The sequence below is a fragment of the Pundamilia nyererei genome, unplaced genomic scaffold (assembly GCF_000239375.1).
Source record: "Pundamilia nyererei isolate P.nyererei 1_Seehausen unplaced genomic scaffold, PunNye1.0 scaffold00155, whole genome shotgun sequence".
In the NCBI taxonomy this organism is placed as follows: Eukaryota; Metazoa; Chordata; class Actinopteri; order Cichliformes; family Cichlidae; genus Pundamilia; species Pundamilia nyererei.
The window spans coordinates 1,321,951-1,341,777 of NW_005187556.1; the positions used below are offsets into that span (position 1 = coordinate 1,321,951).

The 19,827-nt window shown below is 38.8% G+C and overlaps 1 protein-coding gene across 1 annotated transcript; it reads left to right on the plus strand.

The window, feature by feature from the left end:
- Nucleotides 1–2,058: 2,058 nt before the first annotated feature.
- Nucleotides 2,059–14,863, plus strand: LOC102211150 (fMet-Leu-Phe receptor-like). Its single transcript, XM_005745208.1, has 3 exons — nt 2,059–2,203; nt 11,704–11,884; nt 13,806–14,863. The coding sequence occupies exons 2-3, from the start codon at nt 11,711–11,713 to the stop codon at nt 14,697–14,699; spliced, it is 1,068 nt and encodes a 355-aa protein (XP_005745265.1). The 5' UTR covers nt 2,059–2,203; nt 11,704–11,710; the 3' UTR covers nt 14,700–14,863.
- Nucleotides 14,864–19,827: the final 4,964 nt, after the last annotated feature.

Consider the following 19,827-nt stretch of genomic DNA (forward strand, 5'->3'; position numbering starts at 1 on the left):
AATTTGACAATTTTAGCAAATTTAACAAATTTAAATGATCAAAAAAGATGAATAGTTTAAAAAATGTGGATAAATGAGTACCACTCTCTGCCCTGAAAAAAATGAATGTTGTGCAATACATGGGGCATTTTATTATAGTTGAGCTGGTGGATGTTTCCATGATGGAAATCTCATCCCAAAGGTACTCTGTTGGATTGAGATCTAGTGTCATGTTCACGAAACTGGTCTGAGATGATCTGAGCGTTGTGGCACATTATCCTGCTGGAAGCAGTCAGAAGATGGGTACACTGTTGTCATAAAGGGACTGACAGCACTCAGGTAGGCCGTGCAATTTAAATAATTCTCAGTTAGGACTAAGGGGCCCAAGTGTGCCAAGACAATATTTCTAACGTCACCACTACCATCACCATGGAGGCAACAATGGAGCCATGCTACCATGTTTTTACGCCACATTGTGGCCTTACCATTCAAACGTCACAGCAGAAATTGAGAGCAGGTGTTGTTTTTTCACTGTTCCAACATCCAGTTATGTGAGTCTGTGTAAAATGCATCAGTTTCCTACTGTTAGCTGGCTGCAGCGGCACATGATGTCTTCTGCTCTAATCCAGCTGTACACTAGGTTTGACATGTTACCTCCAAACTGTTATTTGAGTGATTTTCTTCAGAACATCCTTTGGAAACAGTAGAGATGGATGTGTGGGAAAATCAGCCATGAAACAATCAAAATCACTTAAATCACCTTTCTTCTCCAGGATGGCTTTATCATGTACACGCACCTAAATGCACTTATTGGTCAACAAACGGTCGAACAGGTGTACCTAATGAAGTGGCCGGTGAGCGTATTATTAATAGTAATCTAAATAATAGTCTAAATTAATGGATCATTCTTCTTTTGTTGTTGTTGTTATTGTTTTTTATATGTGAAATTGTCCAAAATTGGCATAAAAAAATAGACACAGCTCTGAGATGAATACAGTCCTGTAAGATGTAGTGAAATACAATACAAACCTTAAATGTGTACTTAAACTGTTATTGTGATCAGGCATATGAATGAAATCATTCTCCTAAATGTTATTGTATTTCAGAGACTATATAGACTATATACACTCTGCTGAGTGTTTTCTGTTTTCTCCTTCCTTCCTTCCTGTTTTTCAAAGCGTAGTCACTCGTGTGGCTTTCGGGTTTTAATGTTTACTTGTCTCATTGTCCACTATCTTTTAATAACCTGTAAGTCACTGAAGTTCTTTGTTTTACTGCTGACCTGTTTCATTAATTTCGCCTGTGCTAAATCAACATTGTTTGCACACAATCGGAGGATCAGTTTAATGGCATTCTCTGTCTGCTGGACAACTGCAGGATCATGCATTTTTCTCTTTATACTTCTTGTCAATAAAGGTTGAGGTTTAAGTTCACTGTCTATTGTAATATGTGGCACTTTCCCCATACTCAGTGTTCCACAGCTTTTTATGTATATCAGTCATGTTACTTAAGCTTGGTTACATTTTCATTTTGATAGAAATTCTTTTACTTTCTTTTTTTGTGTGTGTTTTTATTATTTCTTCAAAGGAGTGAGTTACATCAGCCACATCTGTGGTGTCCTCAGTTTCTGTCGTGACGTTTTATTACGGGATGACTATTCAAGGCCAAATAGCCCCCTGTTTCCTGGAAACAGCTGTAACCTCATGACGACATGGAGGCCGCGGTTCAGTTTAATAATTTGCTACTCTAAAATCTGGGCATACATTTAATGGAAATCAGCAAAAAAAAATTAAAAATTAAAAAGGTCAGACGGCTCCAACATGCATGACAATGCGAGAATCCCTCTGCTGTAACTACGCAAAGTCAGCGACTCCATTTGAATAAATGCGACGCTGAAGAAGAAAGCAATCGCTCTAAAGTCTGATTAATTTGTTGGTCTTTCAGTGTCTGTGCTTTTGGATCTGTGTGTGTGTTTGACAAACAGAGAGGCGATATGAGGGTGGGTTTGTGTGGAAAAAGAGAAGCAGCTATATGAGGAAAGGAAGACAAAGCTAGACACATGACAGTAACACAGAGAGGAAGTCTGCGTGTGATAGACATGATACAAAGAGAACCACTTGAAGTAACTGCGACACAGATAACAGAGCACACATCTTCACTTCTGCCTCTGACCACAACGACTGAAGCTCACCTCAGCTCTGAGAGATCAGTCCAGTAACTGCAGGTAAGGACTCTGAACTTTGTCTGGATTTGTCAGATGACACTGTTACTTGATATTTCCCACTTATGACCAAAAGTTTTACATGTATTGTGGAGTTTTTACACACTTTGTTTTCTTGCATCATCCAAATTTTTAAAAAGAAAAAACCAGGTAGGGTTTCCTTATATAATTCCTTAAGAGTTTGAGCTGTATATATTTGATTGAACTTACAATAGGCTGGTGGTTGTGATTAATACTAGACTAAAAAGGGGAAATATGTTATGATAATCTAAAGACTACACTCATAAAGAAAATGATTAAAGATTTGATGCATTAGATGCTACAGGTTCAGTAGGCAGAACACTTTTGAACATTTATCAACACATCCATTCATTTTATTAACCACTAATTCAGTGCAGGGTTGGGGAGGTAACCTACCTCAGCTGACAATGAGGGAAAGGTGGGGTACTCAGCAGTCTATCACAGGGACAACACAAATACATAAACATTCACACTGACAATCAATTTCTAATTATCAGTTGATCTAATGTATATGTCTTTAGACTGTGGGAGGGTGATAGAGCACCTGGAAAAAAAGAACACGCATTACAAATACTTCAGATCTACCAACACCACAAACACAGTTAGTGACCCAGATTAGAGGAGGCTGTAAATCAGGTGTGAGCAATTAGTTTTCCCCAGAGGTCAAATGACAAATTGGGGCTGTTGTGGAGGCATGCTTTAGATAATATGCCAATTTTATAAGCCGTGCAAGAATTATGGTAAATACTGGTGTTTCAAACATAACATGCAGAAACAGCAGCTGGATTTCTAGTTATTGCACAATGTTTTTGTGCATGGACAGTACCTTTTATGAAATTTCACTATTACAGTTTTTTACATACAGGATACTATTAGAAAAGGCTACCACAAAAGACATCTAAGATTATGTCCGCATATTACATATGTGTAATTGTGACCTCTACAAACCACACATTTGGGTTCCCTATATGTTAAATTTAAACACAGAGACACAGGGCAGAAAGTTCCCCTCTTTTTGTTAAAGATATAAGCTGCTCAAAAAAATCTGTTGTCTGTTTCTGTGATAATGTCAAAATAATTCAGTACTGTAAATGCATTATTGTATGCATTTACATTTATTTACATACATGATCACATTGATGATCACATTGTTGTGTGATCATCAAATAAAAGATGGCATACAATTTCACTTCCTTGTAATTAACATATATTTAAAATAAATCGATTCTACACATTTGTAGCACCCGCGGAAGCGAATAATTATCAGGTAACAAGATACCTCAAGGCTACAGTCCCACAAACTGGAACAAATCCCTGTCATAATGAATGCACAAGCATATTTGTGTGTGTGTGTGTGTGTGTAAGTATGACCACAAAAGAACACAAAGCCAACAGCGAAGCTGAAAGCCAGCACTAGGGGAGCTTCATTCAGTGAGTCCTCTGCTGAAATAAGTATGAGCACAAGCTCAAAGCCTGACAGTTAATCGCTGCTTTAGTTACCCGATGAATGCATGTGGTCAGCATACTCACCTTTAGCATAACTCTGGTTCTTGCCTGTTAGCCTTCTGTTAGCATGCTTTCTTTGCAGGGGATTGCCAACAGCTACTGTCTTGTTCAAAGCAGCAGTTTTCTGGCTGCTTTGTTTTTTTTATTTTTATTTCTGCAATGAAAAAATAAAAGTAATGTTCACATTTCTACTCCTCATAAACTGAAGGCTGCTCTCTCATTTTCTGCCTCACTGCACGCAAATGGAAAGCAGCTGATTGTAACAGCGATTCTGTCTTGAGGATAATTAAAGAACTCATTGCAGGCAAAAAAAAAAAGTTTGACTTGTGGCTGTAATGTGATTACTGTAATTATTTTTACTACATTATTGTGATACTTGTGTGATTTTCAGTATTACAGAAAAAATTATATTTTTACTTTTTGGTAATGATGCATTTGCATTAAAGCTCCCCGTTCCTTCTTCTTATTGTATTTAAAGCTGTTGGCAGTAGAGAAAAGGTACCAAATTCTGTAGTTTTGTCATGAGGACAAAGTCTGACTGTGTTTAGTTTCACTGCAATCCATGCTGTACAGCAGGAGTGGACTAACTGACCAAACAAAAGAGTAATGTTTCTGTCCGTAGATCAAGGTTAAAAGCTTTAATAGGTACTTTGTCACACAGCTGTGGGACTGTGCTAACAAAATGAGGGCTTCGCCATCTCTAAAGGCAAATAGAAGGCTCATTAGTTCCTAAAAGCCTAAATGTATTGCACATGCACTCACATGCAAGCTGGAGATCAGCTTCTAGTTCAAAAGACACTGTGCCATGTACAGTGAATCAAAACAAGAATAATGAGCATGACATTACACACAAACAGTCTGTATCTATTAAATGTTAGAAAAGTGATTACGTTTTTCATATGATAAATTTGCAACCTCGGCTTGGGATTGCAACATCAGCATTAAGATGAGCTGTGACTCTCTGAGTGAAGACGAACAGTATCAGAGGCCTGAAATTGAAAACTCCCATCAATCATTTTATAACCATCTGTAAACCGAATGTGCAACATTATCTACGTTTTTAACCACTTTCAGAGATGTCCTGATAAGTCTTGTATCTTCTTTGCTGCATTTGCACATTATCTCATCATCTCCCATATCAGAAACATCCTGTCTCAGAGTGATGCTAATAGACTAGTTCATGCATCTATTATTTCTAGAATGCAATAATTTATTATTATCAGGATATCCTAAAAACTCCATAAAATCTTCAGTTCATCCGACAGAGCACGTTGCTTTAAGACTGCTGGTTTATTTGTCGTTCTGAGGATATTTAACATTAGAATGGGAAGTCGGTCCTTCAGGTTTCAGGCTCCTCTTCAGTGGATCCAACTCCCAGTTTGGATTTGGGACTGTTATTGTGATTTTAGTGCTTCATAAATAAAATCTGAATTCAACTAAACTGAACATAATCACATCCACAACACGTTGGGTGAGAGAAACAGGTAAAATGGATTTCATGTTCTAATCTTTGGCACAATGAAAATAAAATCAGTTTAACTGCTATAAATCAATAAAAACCTGTTGGTACATACAGGCAGGATTTACTCTAAATATGTCGTTTTATCACCTCACTTTACATAAAAGCAGCAGTGTCCATGCTTCACCACCCCCCACACACCCCCAACTCAAGCTCTCAATCAGATGGTCACGCAAAGCAAACGTAAGGAAACACTTTGTTACAGCAAAGCGAATCTACAAGGCAAAACAGGATTTTCACACTTCCTGTCAGTGTTTGATTTTACTTTTTGCAGTTGTAGAAACACAAAGATTTGATGATTTAAATTCTATTTAAATGTTTTCTACAGTTTATTTACTCTACAGCCTGCCTCTTTGTCTGTGTGCCTCAGATGCAAAACACCTCACACGTAAAGGAAATGACATTCAGAGCTTCTTTTCATCTCTTTCGTGTTTTGTGAAGTCTGTGGTTGGCTGCTGACTTTCCTGCTGGCAAACCACATCAACTGTGTGTCACCTATGTGCGTAAAAAAAGTCTGAAGTATTTTTTTTTATCTTCTTTATAATCTGGTCATTGCAGCCATTCACCTTTAAAAGGTTTTAGCAAGAATGTTAATTTTAAAAGAAATATAAGAAGCCTGTTTACATGCTCTACAGCCATAAAAGTAACCAATCGTGTTGTATTAAGATCACGTGCACTTTTCTGCTGAACAGCTGCAAGTATGTTATCAGATTAGTAGCCAACTTTCAATTTAACACTTTTACTAATGAAAATGTATAAACAAAATGGTTTTCTGATCAAAAAGGCAATTCTCTGAAAAATACCAGTAAAACAGGTAAATTGAAAGAAAACATCTGTGCAGATGTTTTGGATGGATGGTAACAAAAACACTTCTCAGATTGTTTTCAGATTCTCAGATGAATTCTAAAACTATGTTTTGCTTGACTTGATTTTGCTCATTATTTAAACTAAGATAAGCTGTCTATCTGTCAGGGTATGGAGAAGAGAGGACCTAATGTGAGAAACAGGCCGTTTCAAGCTGTTTCTAGGAATGAGAAAAAACATAAAGGAAAAAGGCCACAAACCAAAAAATGAATCCAAACACACACATAGTAATTCACAAATGTCTTGACAAAAGGGCAAAGGGAAGAAGATATAAAATATGAAACTGAAATAGTAAACAAGAATGAACTAACACGGGGGGAGGCATAACAGGACAACAGATAAGCCCAGTGACAGAGTAAAGACAGAAAACAAAAACATGCAGAAGTTAAAGTCCCTGTATAAACAGATCGTGTTAAACGGGAACCAAACCAGAGAATCGCAGTCATTCCCAAGAAAACTACAAAGTTAAAACTGGAATCAATGGCATGAAAAGAAATATAACTCACTGTTAAAATAACCAAGAAATCAACAAACACAAAAAATCTAAACACTAATGACTATAACGGTATCTCATGTAGCAACATAATCTCACAGCAGTTTTTGGAAAACTCAGCTATAAGCTATTGACAGTTTTTAGGCTATTTTCTTTCTGACCGTACTTGCTGGCACACGGTTACACTATATATTAAATATGAGTGTGAATTCTTTAAAGCACTGGTAGAAATCTGTGGTTTGTTAAGCATTTGTATCTGCTGTCCTTCACAGACTGATGACACACTTCCTCAGTCACATTATCTCTTGGGTTTAAAAAGGTCAGATGACGCCTCCTCTGATCTCGGCCATCTTGGCTGCTATGTGAACAACTGAGCCATTGCACTTTTTGGTTTGTCCTGCAGACCAACTTTTTTTTTAACCCACAGTAACCCATATTTTAGACAGCCCAGCCAATTCAAAAACAAGTCTTACACAGTCCTGTCACATTTAAATCTAATAATTTAGCTTCATTAATTCTATATATATATATATTTTAGGTTTTTTAGTTTAGTCTCAGAAAGTTGATTTTGTTCATCTGGACGTAGCGTCGTCAGTGAGACGGGTTCACTGAGAGGACTTCATCACTTGCAGTCCACTCACTCTTATCATCATGGCCCTGTCAGGCCACAGCCCACACTTTTGATATTGCTGCATTAGGGGAATTTCTTCAAATCTACCACAAATGTACAGTTGAATTTCAGGGTAAACAGCCTCAGAGCCACTCTGAGCCCACAAAACAAGATTCTGAAACTAGAGCCATTTAATTACATTAAATTTTTCATGAAAATGTCCAAAAGGATAAAATGTTGAAGTGATTTGTAGACAAAGACAATGGTTATGGAAGAACACTTCTGGTTATCATTTAGTCCTGCAACTTAAAAACAGAAGGAGCAAATCTGCTTTTTTTTTCACACTTTGTCAGAAACTGAATTAGTGTAATTATTTTTTGAAACCTTAACTTCTTCCTACGAAGATTTCCTTACCGGCTGAATGATAAATAAGTCTAGGCATGGATGTAAAATGCCGTTTATCTGGTTTACAGAGACATTCAGACACAAGGCAGGGTTTTTACTGTTTTGTTTTTTTATCTGTGGTTGAAGTAGGCTGTGCACTCACTGCAGTGCCATGTTCATTTCCCCTTGCAGCAGCTTTGCTTCTCTAAACAGCAGAAACCATGTTTGTGCTAGACAGCTGGGCTCTATGCTTGCAGTGGTAAGATCACTTTTTCATTTATGACCTCTGGAAACACATTTTATCAAGTAAGGTTTTGTTAATCTTGTGCTGCACTTCATAGCTTTGTGCTGAGGCCACCACAGTTGTTGATTGTTTTGTCGGCACTTTCACTATAACTGACTCGGGTCTTTGAGGGTTCCATGCATTTATTCTGAAAGAAACTCGGTCTCCTCATTAGAATCATAGTAATTTTGATTTTAGACTTCACCCTTTAAACTCTCATGATCAGACCTTTGTCCTAGAGTGACAGTTAAACATGTGCATTAAGTGTTTTTAAAAATGTAAATCTGCAACTCTTCTGAAAATTGTGCCAGGAGCAACATCCTATAACCACTGTTAAAGATAATATTAATAATGACACATTTCTAACATTTAAATGACAAAACTGTATGCAGTAAGGTGTCTGGAGATCTCAAAGTACAGTGGGGCAAAAAAGTATTTAGTCAGCCACCGATTGTGCAAGTTCCCCCACCTAAAATGATGACAGAGGTCAGTAATTTGCACCAGAGGTACACTTCAACTGTGAGAGACAAAATGTGAAAAAAAAATCCATGAATCCACATGGTAGGATTTGTAAAGAATTTATTCGTAAATCAGGGTGGAAAATAAGTATTTGGTCAATAACAAAAATACAACTCAATACTTTGTAACATAACCTTTGTTGGCAATAACAGAGGTCAAACGTTTACTATAGGTCTTTACCAGGTTTGCACACACAGTAGCTGGTATTTTGGCCCATTCCTCCATGCAGATCTTCTCGAGAGCAGTGATGTTTTGGGGCTGTCGCCGAGCAACACGGACTTTCAACTCCCGCCACAGATTTTCTATGGGGTTGAGGTCTGGAGACTGGCTAGGCCACTCCAGGACTTTCAAATGCTTCTTACGGAGCCACTCCTTTGTTGCTCGGGCGGTGTGTTTTGGATCATTGTCATGTTGGAAGACCCAGCCTCGTTTCATCTTCAAAGTTCTCACTGATGGAAGGAGGTTTTGGCTCAAAATCTCACGATACATGGCCCCATTCATTCTGTCCTTAACACGGATCAGTCGTCCTGTCCCCTTGGCAGAAAAACAGCCCCATAGCATGATGTTTCCACCCCCATGCTTCACAGTAGGTATGGTGTTCTTGGGATGCAACTCAGTATTCTTCGTCCTCCAAACACGACGAGTTGAGTTTATACCAAAAAGTTCTACTTTGGTTTCATCTGACCACATGACATTCTCCCAATCCTCTGCTGTATCATCCATGTGCTCTCTGGCAAACTTCAGACGGGCCTGGACATGCACTGGCTTCAGCAGCGGAACACGTCTGGCACTGCGGGATTTGATTCCCTGCCGTTGTAGTGTGTTACTGATGGTGACCTTTGTTACTTTGGTCCCAGCTCTCTGCAGGTCATTCACCAGGTCCCCCCGTGTGGTTCTGGGATCTTTGCTCACTGTTCTCATGATCATTTTGACCCCACGGGATGAGATCTTGCGTGGAGCCCCAGATCGAGGGAGATTATCAGTGGTCTTGTATGTCTTCCATTTTCTGATGATTGCTCCCACAGTTGATTTTTTCACACCAAGCTGCTTGCCTATTGTAGATTCACTCTTCCCAGTCTGGTGCAGGTCTACAATACTTTTCCTGGTGTCCTTCGAAAGCTCTTTGGTCTTGGCCATGGCGGAGTTTGGAGTCTGACTGTTTGAGGCTGTGGACAGGTGTCTTTTATACAGATGATGAGTTCAAACAGGTGCCATTCATACAGGTAACGAGTGGGGGACAGAAAAGCATCTTACAGAAGACGTTACAGGTCTGTGAGAGCCAGAGATTTTCCTTGTTTGAGGTGACCAAATACTTATTTCCCACCCTGATTTACAAATAAATTCTTTACAAATCCTACCATGTGGATTCATGGATTTTTCTTTCACATTCTGTCTCTCACAGTTGAAGTGTACCTCTGGTGCAAATTACTGACCTCTGTCATCATTTTAAGTGGGGGAACTTGCACAATCGGTGGCTGACTAAATACTTTTTTGCCCCACTGTATATAAAGACTCTTCACACACCCCAAAAGCCACTTGGTACCATTTCGGCAGTTTTCTGAGCAGGTCAGGGGATTTTTTTCCACTTGCACGGGAGGTCTGTGGAAAGTGTTTGAAGTGCCTGAAATATTTTTAGCATGTAAGCAACATAGTTAGCAACACTGCACTGCATTAGTGCACATATAGAGAAGTCTCTAAAATATTAGTTGACCTAGAACTTTCAGGAAGGAAATAAGACATGCTTCTGAAACAGTTCACCTACATGTGAATAATGGAGAAGTGTAAACACGACTGTGCAGATAATCCGCCCGTATGTTATGGGACGAAAGAAACTGACTGGCTGTTTTCCAGTGTTTAAAATACCCACACCTGTGACCTGGGACTAATGAATGTATACATTTATCTACTTAAAGTGGTTCTTATTCTGCTTTTCATTATTTTCTGTCTTATACCGTTATAATCATGCAAGCTCAACTTTAATATGACTTCAAATGCAGTTGTCTCTGTATATACACAAGTAACCTGTGTCTCGATAAGCAGTGTTGAGAGGACTGTAAAGCGAGACAAGCACACAGCCAAAAAGCCAAAAACCTTTATTTTGTTAAAGGGAAACACAGGCATCCATAAAACACACAGGAGCTAAACTAATACTTTGGAAAAACTCAGGAGCCAACCAGAGGAGAGCCTTAGTGTGTTCCAGAAAGAGAGTTTACTTCAACTCTGAGTCAGTTACAGCATTACAGACTCTGAACTAACTGGATAGTTTCTCTTTGAGTTTATCTCTGATTCCTTCCTTCCTGCTGCTCCTGCCGCTGTCAAAGTTCAGAGCGAGGTGAATTATTCTGCAGAAATTGATCCTGATATCCCAGTAAAATGTGGGTTTGTTCCACTGACAACTTCATGGTTAATAAAAATAGTAAGTGTGGGAACAATGATTACATCACAGATTTATTCTCAGCTCAGAGTTAAATCTTCAGACTATAGGACAGTTTCCATGCAGTGGAACTGAAAACTCAGGGTTGCTGATTAAACTCAGATTGTTCAGTCTGCTTCCTGGAATACGGACTAAAAAAAGACAGGAGTGAAAACGGGACAGACAGTCACATAAATAAACTGAAAACAAGAGAAAAAACAAAACCAACAACCAAAGTAAAACAGGAAGTGAACAGACAAGCAAACAGGCAATACTAAAAAAAAAGAAGACAGTAAAAAAGAAAAAGGAATATTAAACATTTAAAACCATCTATAGGAGAACAGGATTATAACGTATAAAGACAGAGCTGAAAAAGAGTGGAAGGAAAAAAAAAATAGATATACATATACACACATAAGCAGCACGGTGAGCTCATGATTAGCACTGTTGCCTCAAATCCACCATCTGCATCATTGCATGTTCTCTTTGTGTCTGTGTGGGTACTCACAGGTACTCCAGCTTGGGGTTAGGTTAATTGGTTATTCTATATTTCCTATAGGTATGAATATGATGTATAAAACAGGGCTCCAAAACTAAAAAACAAACTAAAACTCGGGGATCTGCAGAGCCATGTGAAACCATGGACCTGCTCTAAACATGTTTCCTGCTCTTTAGTCTTTAGGATGTCAGTGAGGTCATATGCTGATCTCATGCCTAACTGTATACAGATAGGCTCCGTCAATCAGAAAAAAGTTGGCTTATAGGTGGAGTCTGTGAATCTATATTTGTTTTTTAATATAGACTCTTGTGTTTTCTTCCCGTCTCTCGGTTGAATTACACAATAAGTAACATGCCTGACATTTTGGCCCTTTTCTGTTTTCTCTTTTCCAGCCACACAATGTTTCCAAATACTTCTCTGCCCACCCACACACTCAAGTCTTCTAAGGATGACCAGGCGGTGGACATTGATGCCATCATGGACAATGTCAGCATCATCCTGTACACACTGACTGTCGTACTCGGCATCACAGGGAACTCTGTGGTGATCTGGGTGGCTGGATTCAAACTTAAGGTAGATATGGAGTGTGTCATATATTTGAAATAACTTAATATTTACAGTTTAATATTTTACAACTCCCTATAAGACTGCAGGTTTTCACTGCAGGTAACATGTATGTGTAACATTGCATGTGACAAATAAAGGCGGGATTTATTGATTGATTGATAAGCGTCAGTAACATTTGGGTAATAACATATTGGGATAGAAGACAGCACAGATATGTGACTTTGTCAGTGTCACAGCACCAACACAGGAAACCCAAAGCAACTTAAAAGAAAAGAAAAAAACAACAATTTGTCCCCTGTTTGTAACTTTTGCTGGGAGCTGTAACCAGGATAATTCACTTGAGTATAGGGGCTCTTTTCTTTGTTACATAAGATTCACACTAGCTGTTTTTGCTAATGCTAAAACTTTGTAAAATGATTTAAAATGTGGGATTATTCATGAAAAGTGATACAAATTAAAAATGCAATTCTAGTCAACATTTTATCTCACGCAATCCTTTTTTAATTTAACCTTCAAAATAGGCAAAACTCGCGTATAAGGAAATCAACTTAAGTTCTAAAAAGCTTATGTCCAAGTGTGTCATAGCTAAAGAAATAAGAGTTTGGCAAAGGGTTAACAAGAGAAGTAATGATCAGTGAGCAGAAGCTTGGCTCTGTGAAGAGAAAGAGCAATAATAATGTCACGTCTTGTCTTGTCTTGAGAGTGTCGATGGAGAAGTACAGAGACAGTCAGAAGTAGTTGTTCTGTGTCTTTGTGGATTTAGACAAAGCATATGATAGGTTCCATGAGAGGAACTGTGATACTGTATGAGGAAGTCAGGAATGGTAGAGAAGTATGTGAGGGTGGTGCAGGACATGACGACATGAGGACAGTGAGATGGTGGTAGGATGTGTGATAAAAGTTACAGATGGGTTGAAGGCATCAGGAATCTGGGCCCTTTTTGTTTGAAGTAGTGCTGGACAGGCTGAAAGATGAGGCCAGGCAAGAGTCTCTGTGGACTGTGATGTTTGCAGATAACATTGTGATCATAGTGAGAGCAAGTGAGCCTGGAGAGGTGGAGGTATGCTCTGGACAGATGTGGAATGAAAGTCAGTAAAATCAAGACCAAATACATGTGTGTGAAAATGATGGACATGCAGGGAGTCGAGATATTTGAACTCATCTGCCTTCACTACCTGTGTTCAACTATCCAAACTGACAAGAAAAAACAGAGAAGAAGAAAGTAGCAAGAGTGAAAGAGGAGATTTACAAGAGAAGGTTTAGTGAGACATGCTATGATTAATGGTTTGAATACAGTGACATTAACGAAAAGACAGGAGGCTGAGTGAAGAGGTGAAGATGCCAGGATTTTTATTGGGAGTGATCAGAATGAACAAGATTAAAAATTAGTACATCAGAGAAACAGCTGGGGCTGAGCAGTTTGGAGGCAAAGGGGGAAAAGAGGAAACCCACCAAGGAGGCGAATCATTGTGGCTAATCCTAAAGGAATCCGGGAATCTGTAAGAAGAAGAAATTATGAGGAATTACTCACAACACATTATGCCTGACTGGGGATTTGTTGCTTGTAAAAGTGGATAGTGTAGCTAAATTTATTTATTTATTTATATATATATATATATATATATATATATATATGGTCAGTCCGCTGAGTAGTCAGTTGTTATTGTTGCAAACATATCGATCCCCTCTACCTGACCCAATAGGACATGGTTAACACTTTTCTCAAGGTACTTACTTTACCCTGCAGGACAGCACTAGTAATGGGTGGTTACCAGGTTTAAGGCCAAACTGTTTCCAGGTAAAAACAGCAGATGAGGGCGCGTACTAGTGATGTACAAATGATAATGGCAATTCAGTGCCATCAAAATCTTTGATTTTCTTTATGTTCCTGTTATCATTGTTGTTTTATTTTCTTCTTCATCCACAGCCAAAGGTCACCAACGTGTGGTTGGTGAATCTGGCGATAGCAGACCTGATCTTCTGCTTCACACGAGTTTTCTCTCTCACTAAGAAGCTCTTCTTTGAGCACTGGCCTTTTGGTCTCTTCGTCTGCAAGTTCAATGGCTTCTTCAAATATGCCAACATGTTCTGCTCTGTCTTCCTGCTGGCTGTGATCAGTCTGGATCGAGTGCTCTGCATCTGGCAGCCCATCTTCACAAAGCGTCGACGCACCATGTGGGTAGCGAGGATGGTGGCGGTCTGCGTCTGGATCGCAGCGGTCCTCTTCAGCGTTCCCTACTTCATCCATCGCCAAGTCTACCTGGGCAAGAAGAACCTGAGTAAGTGCTCTGTGGATCCGAAGGAGAAGGCAGAGGGGTACAACAGCACCAAAGCTGCTCTCTACTCCATCCGCTTCCTGTGTGGCTTCATATTTCCCTTCATGGTGATTCTGGTCTGTTATATCTTGGCCGCTGTAGGAATCAGACGCACCCGCCTCTCAGGGAAATCCCGCCCCCTGCGTATACTCGCAAGTTTGGTCATTGCCTTCTTCCTGTGTTGGGCACCTTACCATTGCCTCTTACTGGTGAAGATGGTGGACAATAAAAACGTAGTGGTGAAAATCTGGTACCCTGTAGCAAAGGGTGTTGCCTACTTTAACAGCTGTGTGAACCCATTGTTGTACTTCTGCATGGGGCTAGATGTGAGGGGGCGATTCCGGCAGAGTCTGATGGGTGTTTACAAAAGAGCTCTGGCAGACGATGTTGATGGACAGACAACTCACTCCAACGATCGCTCTTTGGATGAAACCTCGGTGTCAAAGCACAGCACTCTCATAGCGGAGGGATCAGGTCTGACAGCAATGGGTGTGGCTAAAGTTTAAGTTTTCCCTCTATTGATCCTGAAGCTTGCAGGACATGTTTCAAACCTATCACAATATCATCATTATATGATACATACACTGGTAATGAAATAAATAGAAAGTCTTCACCTATGATTGGATTGATCCACAGTGGCTCAAAAAATAAAATAAAAAAGGAGCTGTGAGAAGTGTTCGTGTCCACCTTATTAGCTGGGTTGATGTATCACAAGAGAGGATAAGGACAAAATGAGTATATTAGATAAATTATCAAACTGACACCCCTCCATGATATCAAAGTACTACACGATTGTGACATTATTATTATTATCCACACCAACCTAGGGACTAAAGAACCAGATTTAAACAGGTAAGTTTGTGTGGATAAAATAATTCAAGAAAACAAAGAAAAAATATGTTTAGATTAGACAAGAGGGCAGCATACTAATAATCAGCTAATGCTAACAAGCTTGAATAGCTAGGGTCACACACTGACACAGAAGCCTGTCAGACAATGCTCAATGATATACAGACGTCTTGGACAGCCTGCTTGTACAGTTACTGCACAGTTTTATTTTTCATGTTTGTTTTGTTTGTTCAAAAAAGAGAAAACAGTCTACTGTTGTTTACTGATATGGAATTTTTATGTTAATAACTGCAACTTTTTTGTAACTAAAGCCATAATTAGCATCCAACCACCAAACAAAAGGTTGTTTATTTATTTTATCCATTGATTAATATCAGTAAAGTGTAAGAGTAAGATGTGAAGGATAGCGATCTAAATTATGCCAAGTAGTAGAATGCAGTCTAATGCAGTCCACTCCTCTTTTGGTCTTTAGGTTTTTCTACAAGCATAATAGTTCATCTGTACCTATACGGTTTTGAGCAGGACTTATTTGACTCCAGATGAAAAGTGTACTTAAAAAATAAAGATGGTCACTTTGTACTTGATTTCTGCATAGTGGGCAAAAAATATTAAAACAACTAATGTTGTAATTCAAGTACTGGGACACTCTTTCTTTCACATTTTCCTTCTCAAACCAGATTTTATTTCCTGGTGGTGCATTTGAAAAATTCCAAAATGTGAGCAAGTCATTTTTGAAAATATTTATTTTTAAGAAAAAGCTATTGTGTTGTAGATATATTGCAAAGCTGTTTTACATTTTATGTTGTTCAAAGTGGGCAGCACGTGATATAGTGGTTAGCACTGTGGCCTCACTCACAGGCCAGTGTGGAGTTTGCTTGTTTTTCCTGTGTCTGTGTGGGTTCTCTCTGGGTTCCTGCCACAGTCCACAGACATGCAGATAGTGGTGTTAGGTTAACTGGTGACTCTATATTGCCCATAGATGTGAGTGTGTCAGTAGAGCCCTGGATGTCACATTTCTGAGTTGTGTTTTTGAACATGTAATTGAAGTCACAGAAGAAAAGTGGAACTGTGATGAAGCAGAGGGAAGTGAGACTAGTAAAAGAAAAGCCAGTAATAGCTTTAGTCATGACTCTGTCTTGTGTATAGAGGTCATTCTGAAAGTTAGATGAATGGAAACTGTGCAGTGTACCAAGCTGCATCGTGTGGTTTTTGTTTTTCGTCTTTTTTTTGTTACCATGAGAAAAGCGTCAAAAGTATTTCATCCATCCTGTGTGTATCTTACTGCTACTTAAGAGGGAGAGTGGGCTGAGACTTTTATGGCAGTCAAATATTATGAACATGGAATCTAGTTAATATCAATCCATAGCAACCAGCTTATAAAACACAGCACCAGAGTATTTACTCAGCTGCTTACACATCACTAACTCTGTTTACAATAAAACCGTTTATCTGAAACCTGCTGTTCCTTTTGTTTAATAACATTTCTGCCATAAAAATATGATTAAAGCTAAACGGAGTAGCTGCAATGATGTGCACGTGGGTTTTTGTAAATAACTGAAATATAACATATGACTTTGTAAACAGCACTGTCTATGGGATTATATTGATAAAGTTTAATTTTGAAGTGTCATTGTGCGAAGGTCTGCAATATGTCTGTGCTTTAAGAAACACAGTGTTCATTAAAAACTGAAAAAATAAAATTGCTTTTGTGTTTTATGTTTACAATAAAAAGCTCAACTACTAATTGAAATCCTTCTGACATTCAGTGTAAATCACACACGAAGTAAACGTGTTCAAGTTGTATTATATGGACGGAGATATTTCTCTTTGACATAGAGCACCAGAGTTTGCTTCCTTTTACAGATTTGCCACTGAATTTCCACAACCATAACCTTAACCATACTGAAGCTAACATGCACAGACAAGAACACTGAAATTCAGCTTATAAACTATATTTTATACCTTTGTGGAGATGAACAACATCAGTGTTCTTGTCTGGGGATATGTAGGTTAAGACATAAATTACAATGATGTAAGATTAAGACATACTTCATCACATGACCTGGTTCTTTGGCTTTTGCCATCATGAAGAGAAGCTGGGGGTTATCAGACTCTTCTACTGTGTTGAACTGCCAGTTATGAATTCTGGAGGGCAGTACAATGTAAAAACTTTTATTTGGCCCTTTGTCAGTTACATTTCTTAAAGAACAAATAACTACTCAAACTGAACAAAAGTGGCACTTTTTATTTTGCTTCAAATAAATCTCTAAATGAGCAACTTGACTTTCTGTCTTGAAAAATTGAAATGGAGCTAAGCTCTAGATTCCCACTGGCCTCATTGTGGTGTGGCTCAGCCCTAAACAAGCTGGCTAAATCAAAACGAAACTACGTATTGACAAGTATCTTGCCTTCAAACAGAAAGCTATAATATGTGAAATGAAATGAAATGGAGGGAAAAAGCAAAGAGGATGTGATCTGATTATTTCTGCGAAACCACTGTTCAGAAGAAGCTTTCAGAAGAAGAGGAAGCTTTTATTTAGAAGAACATTATTACAGACACTGTCCTCATTTTGGATATTTCTTGTCTGCTACTTTCACTGAATTAGACTTTAAAGACTTTGAAGCCATATGTCACAGTGGCTGGTGTCCCCTTCTTAGATATAATGCATGTGCACATACTACCACCTGTATATGAAGTAGTGGATTACAGTTTCTGTAGTTTACACATAAAAACAGTCAAAGATTTTATGTGTAACTAAAAGTAAAATGTTAAATGTGTTTGGAGTACCTCTGACTTGGTAACAATAGCCAAACCAAAATTTTCATATTGATGCCAATACTATTATTTGGCGTGAAGGCTGCCACATAAATTGGTTCAAATGTGAAGGAGGGAGGAGGAAAATGTTCTACTTCGACTCGTAACAAATCCTTTACCATATTTTACATTTTTTGTGAATGAGTTAATGTTGTTTGCTCGTTGGATGTTGTTTTGAAAGTACCTGGAGTTGGGTGAACATCAGCACCTTTAACTAATATTATTTTTCTATTATGTTTGAGTCATGAAGTGTTATAAATACAGGAAATATCCAGATCCATTTTTAAAGCTAAAAATAACATTTAAAGTAAGTTAAAAAATCAAATCAGTGTCATTGTCAGGGCTCTGTGTGCGGGCATGCGGCGAGGAGGATCCAATAGTGATGTGACGTTCTGTATCGAGGCTTCGAAGCTTGTGTCGAGTAATTGAGGAGGCGTTTCCGCGATGCGCGTATCGAGGCTTGCTTCATTTATGGGAGGAGCTGAAAATGATGACGTCCGAAGCCTCGCTGCCCGGCTGTACCACGTGACTGGTTCATGAAGTGGTTCGAACTTTGCCGCGAGATATGACAGCGATATAAACCCCTCAGACTTCATTCAAAATGTAGGTGTTTGATGGAGAGTTGCGGTTAGTGAGAGTTTGGAGACAGTTTGGAGGTTTAGGAGAGAAAGTCAGGAGAGAATGGAGCCAGCTAAGAAGAGAAGGATGTCCTCCCCTGTGTTTTGATCTTATTCCTCCCAACAAGGTATGTAAATTTCTACAGAAGATGTATTTTCATAATACTGATGGCGCAATACAATTTATGTTAAGCTGTCTTTACTTTTGTACAAGGTGAAGTGTTTGCTATGTGCCAGGGAGCTGGGATATAACAACAACACCTCATCCATGCTTAGGCACTACAGAGCTTTGCATGAGAATAGGGGGAACACCGATTGTGGAGCAAGACCAGGTGAGCCATCAAATGCCACGATAATATAGCATGCAGTAATGTTACTAAATGATATAACAATATTATACAACTGTAATAAGTTACGTGTGTGATATTTATATTTGTGCTTTGTCTTTATTGTCTTTCCTCAGGAGAACAATCTCAAATAGATGAAGACCTGGTTAGCATGGTGATTGAGAACTCCCAGCCATTTAGCATTGTGGAGGACAAAGGATTCAAAAGATTTGTTAAATCATTAAATCCTAGCTATGTTCTCCCCACTAAAAAGGTCATAAAAGCAGTGAAAATTTAGTTTTTACAGAATAAAATGTGAAGAGGCAGGACTGAGGCTCAAAGCCTCAGTGTGTAGCTGTACATACCTCAACGTTACAAAATCACAACCCCAGTCACACCTCACCTCACAGTAAATGATCATTTCCATTTTAAGCATTTCCAAATAATCATTTTCCATACTGCCAGTATAAATATACACAGTATACTGCCATCACTACAATATACATGTTTTACACACTCCTTTTGTTGTTGACATTTACAGGCTGTGTGCAAAAGGCCACACTTCAAATTCTTGCCAACTAATATTTTTACGTCCAGTAGATGTCCTACTAGAGCAAATGAAGCTTCAAGACGCTTTGCGCTGGGGTGAACCAATTGGATGAAAATCTGCCCATCACTAGGATCCAAGCGCAGGACTCAGACACTGAACTGTAAATCAAACCTCAGCTTTATTACTGGCATAAAACAAAAGAAGAAACTGAGCAATGGTACTGAACATGAAAAACTGCCACAAAAACACACATGTATGATCTGACGGTATGACACAACACCAAGCATGGGAAAACACAGGGCTTATATACACAGGGTAGTAACGGGGGAATCGGCAACAGGAGGGAGACACAGCTGGGAGAGATCAGGGCTAATGAGACATGGGGAACAAAGCTGCACACACTAACATAAGACAAAGACTTTCACAATAAAACAGGAAACATGAATCACAACTCAGAGACACGGACTCAACACAGAA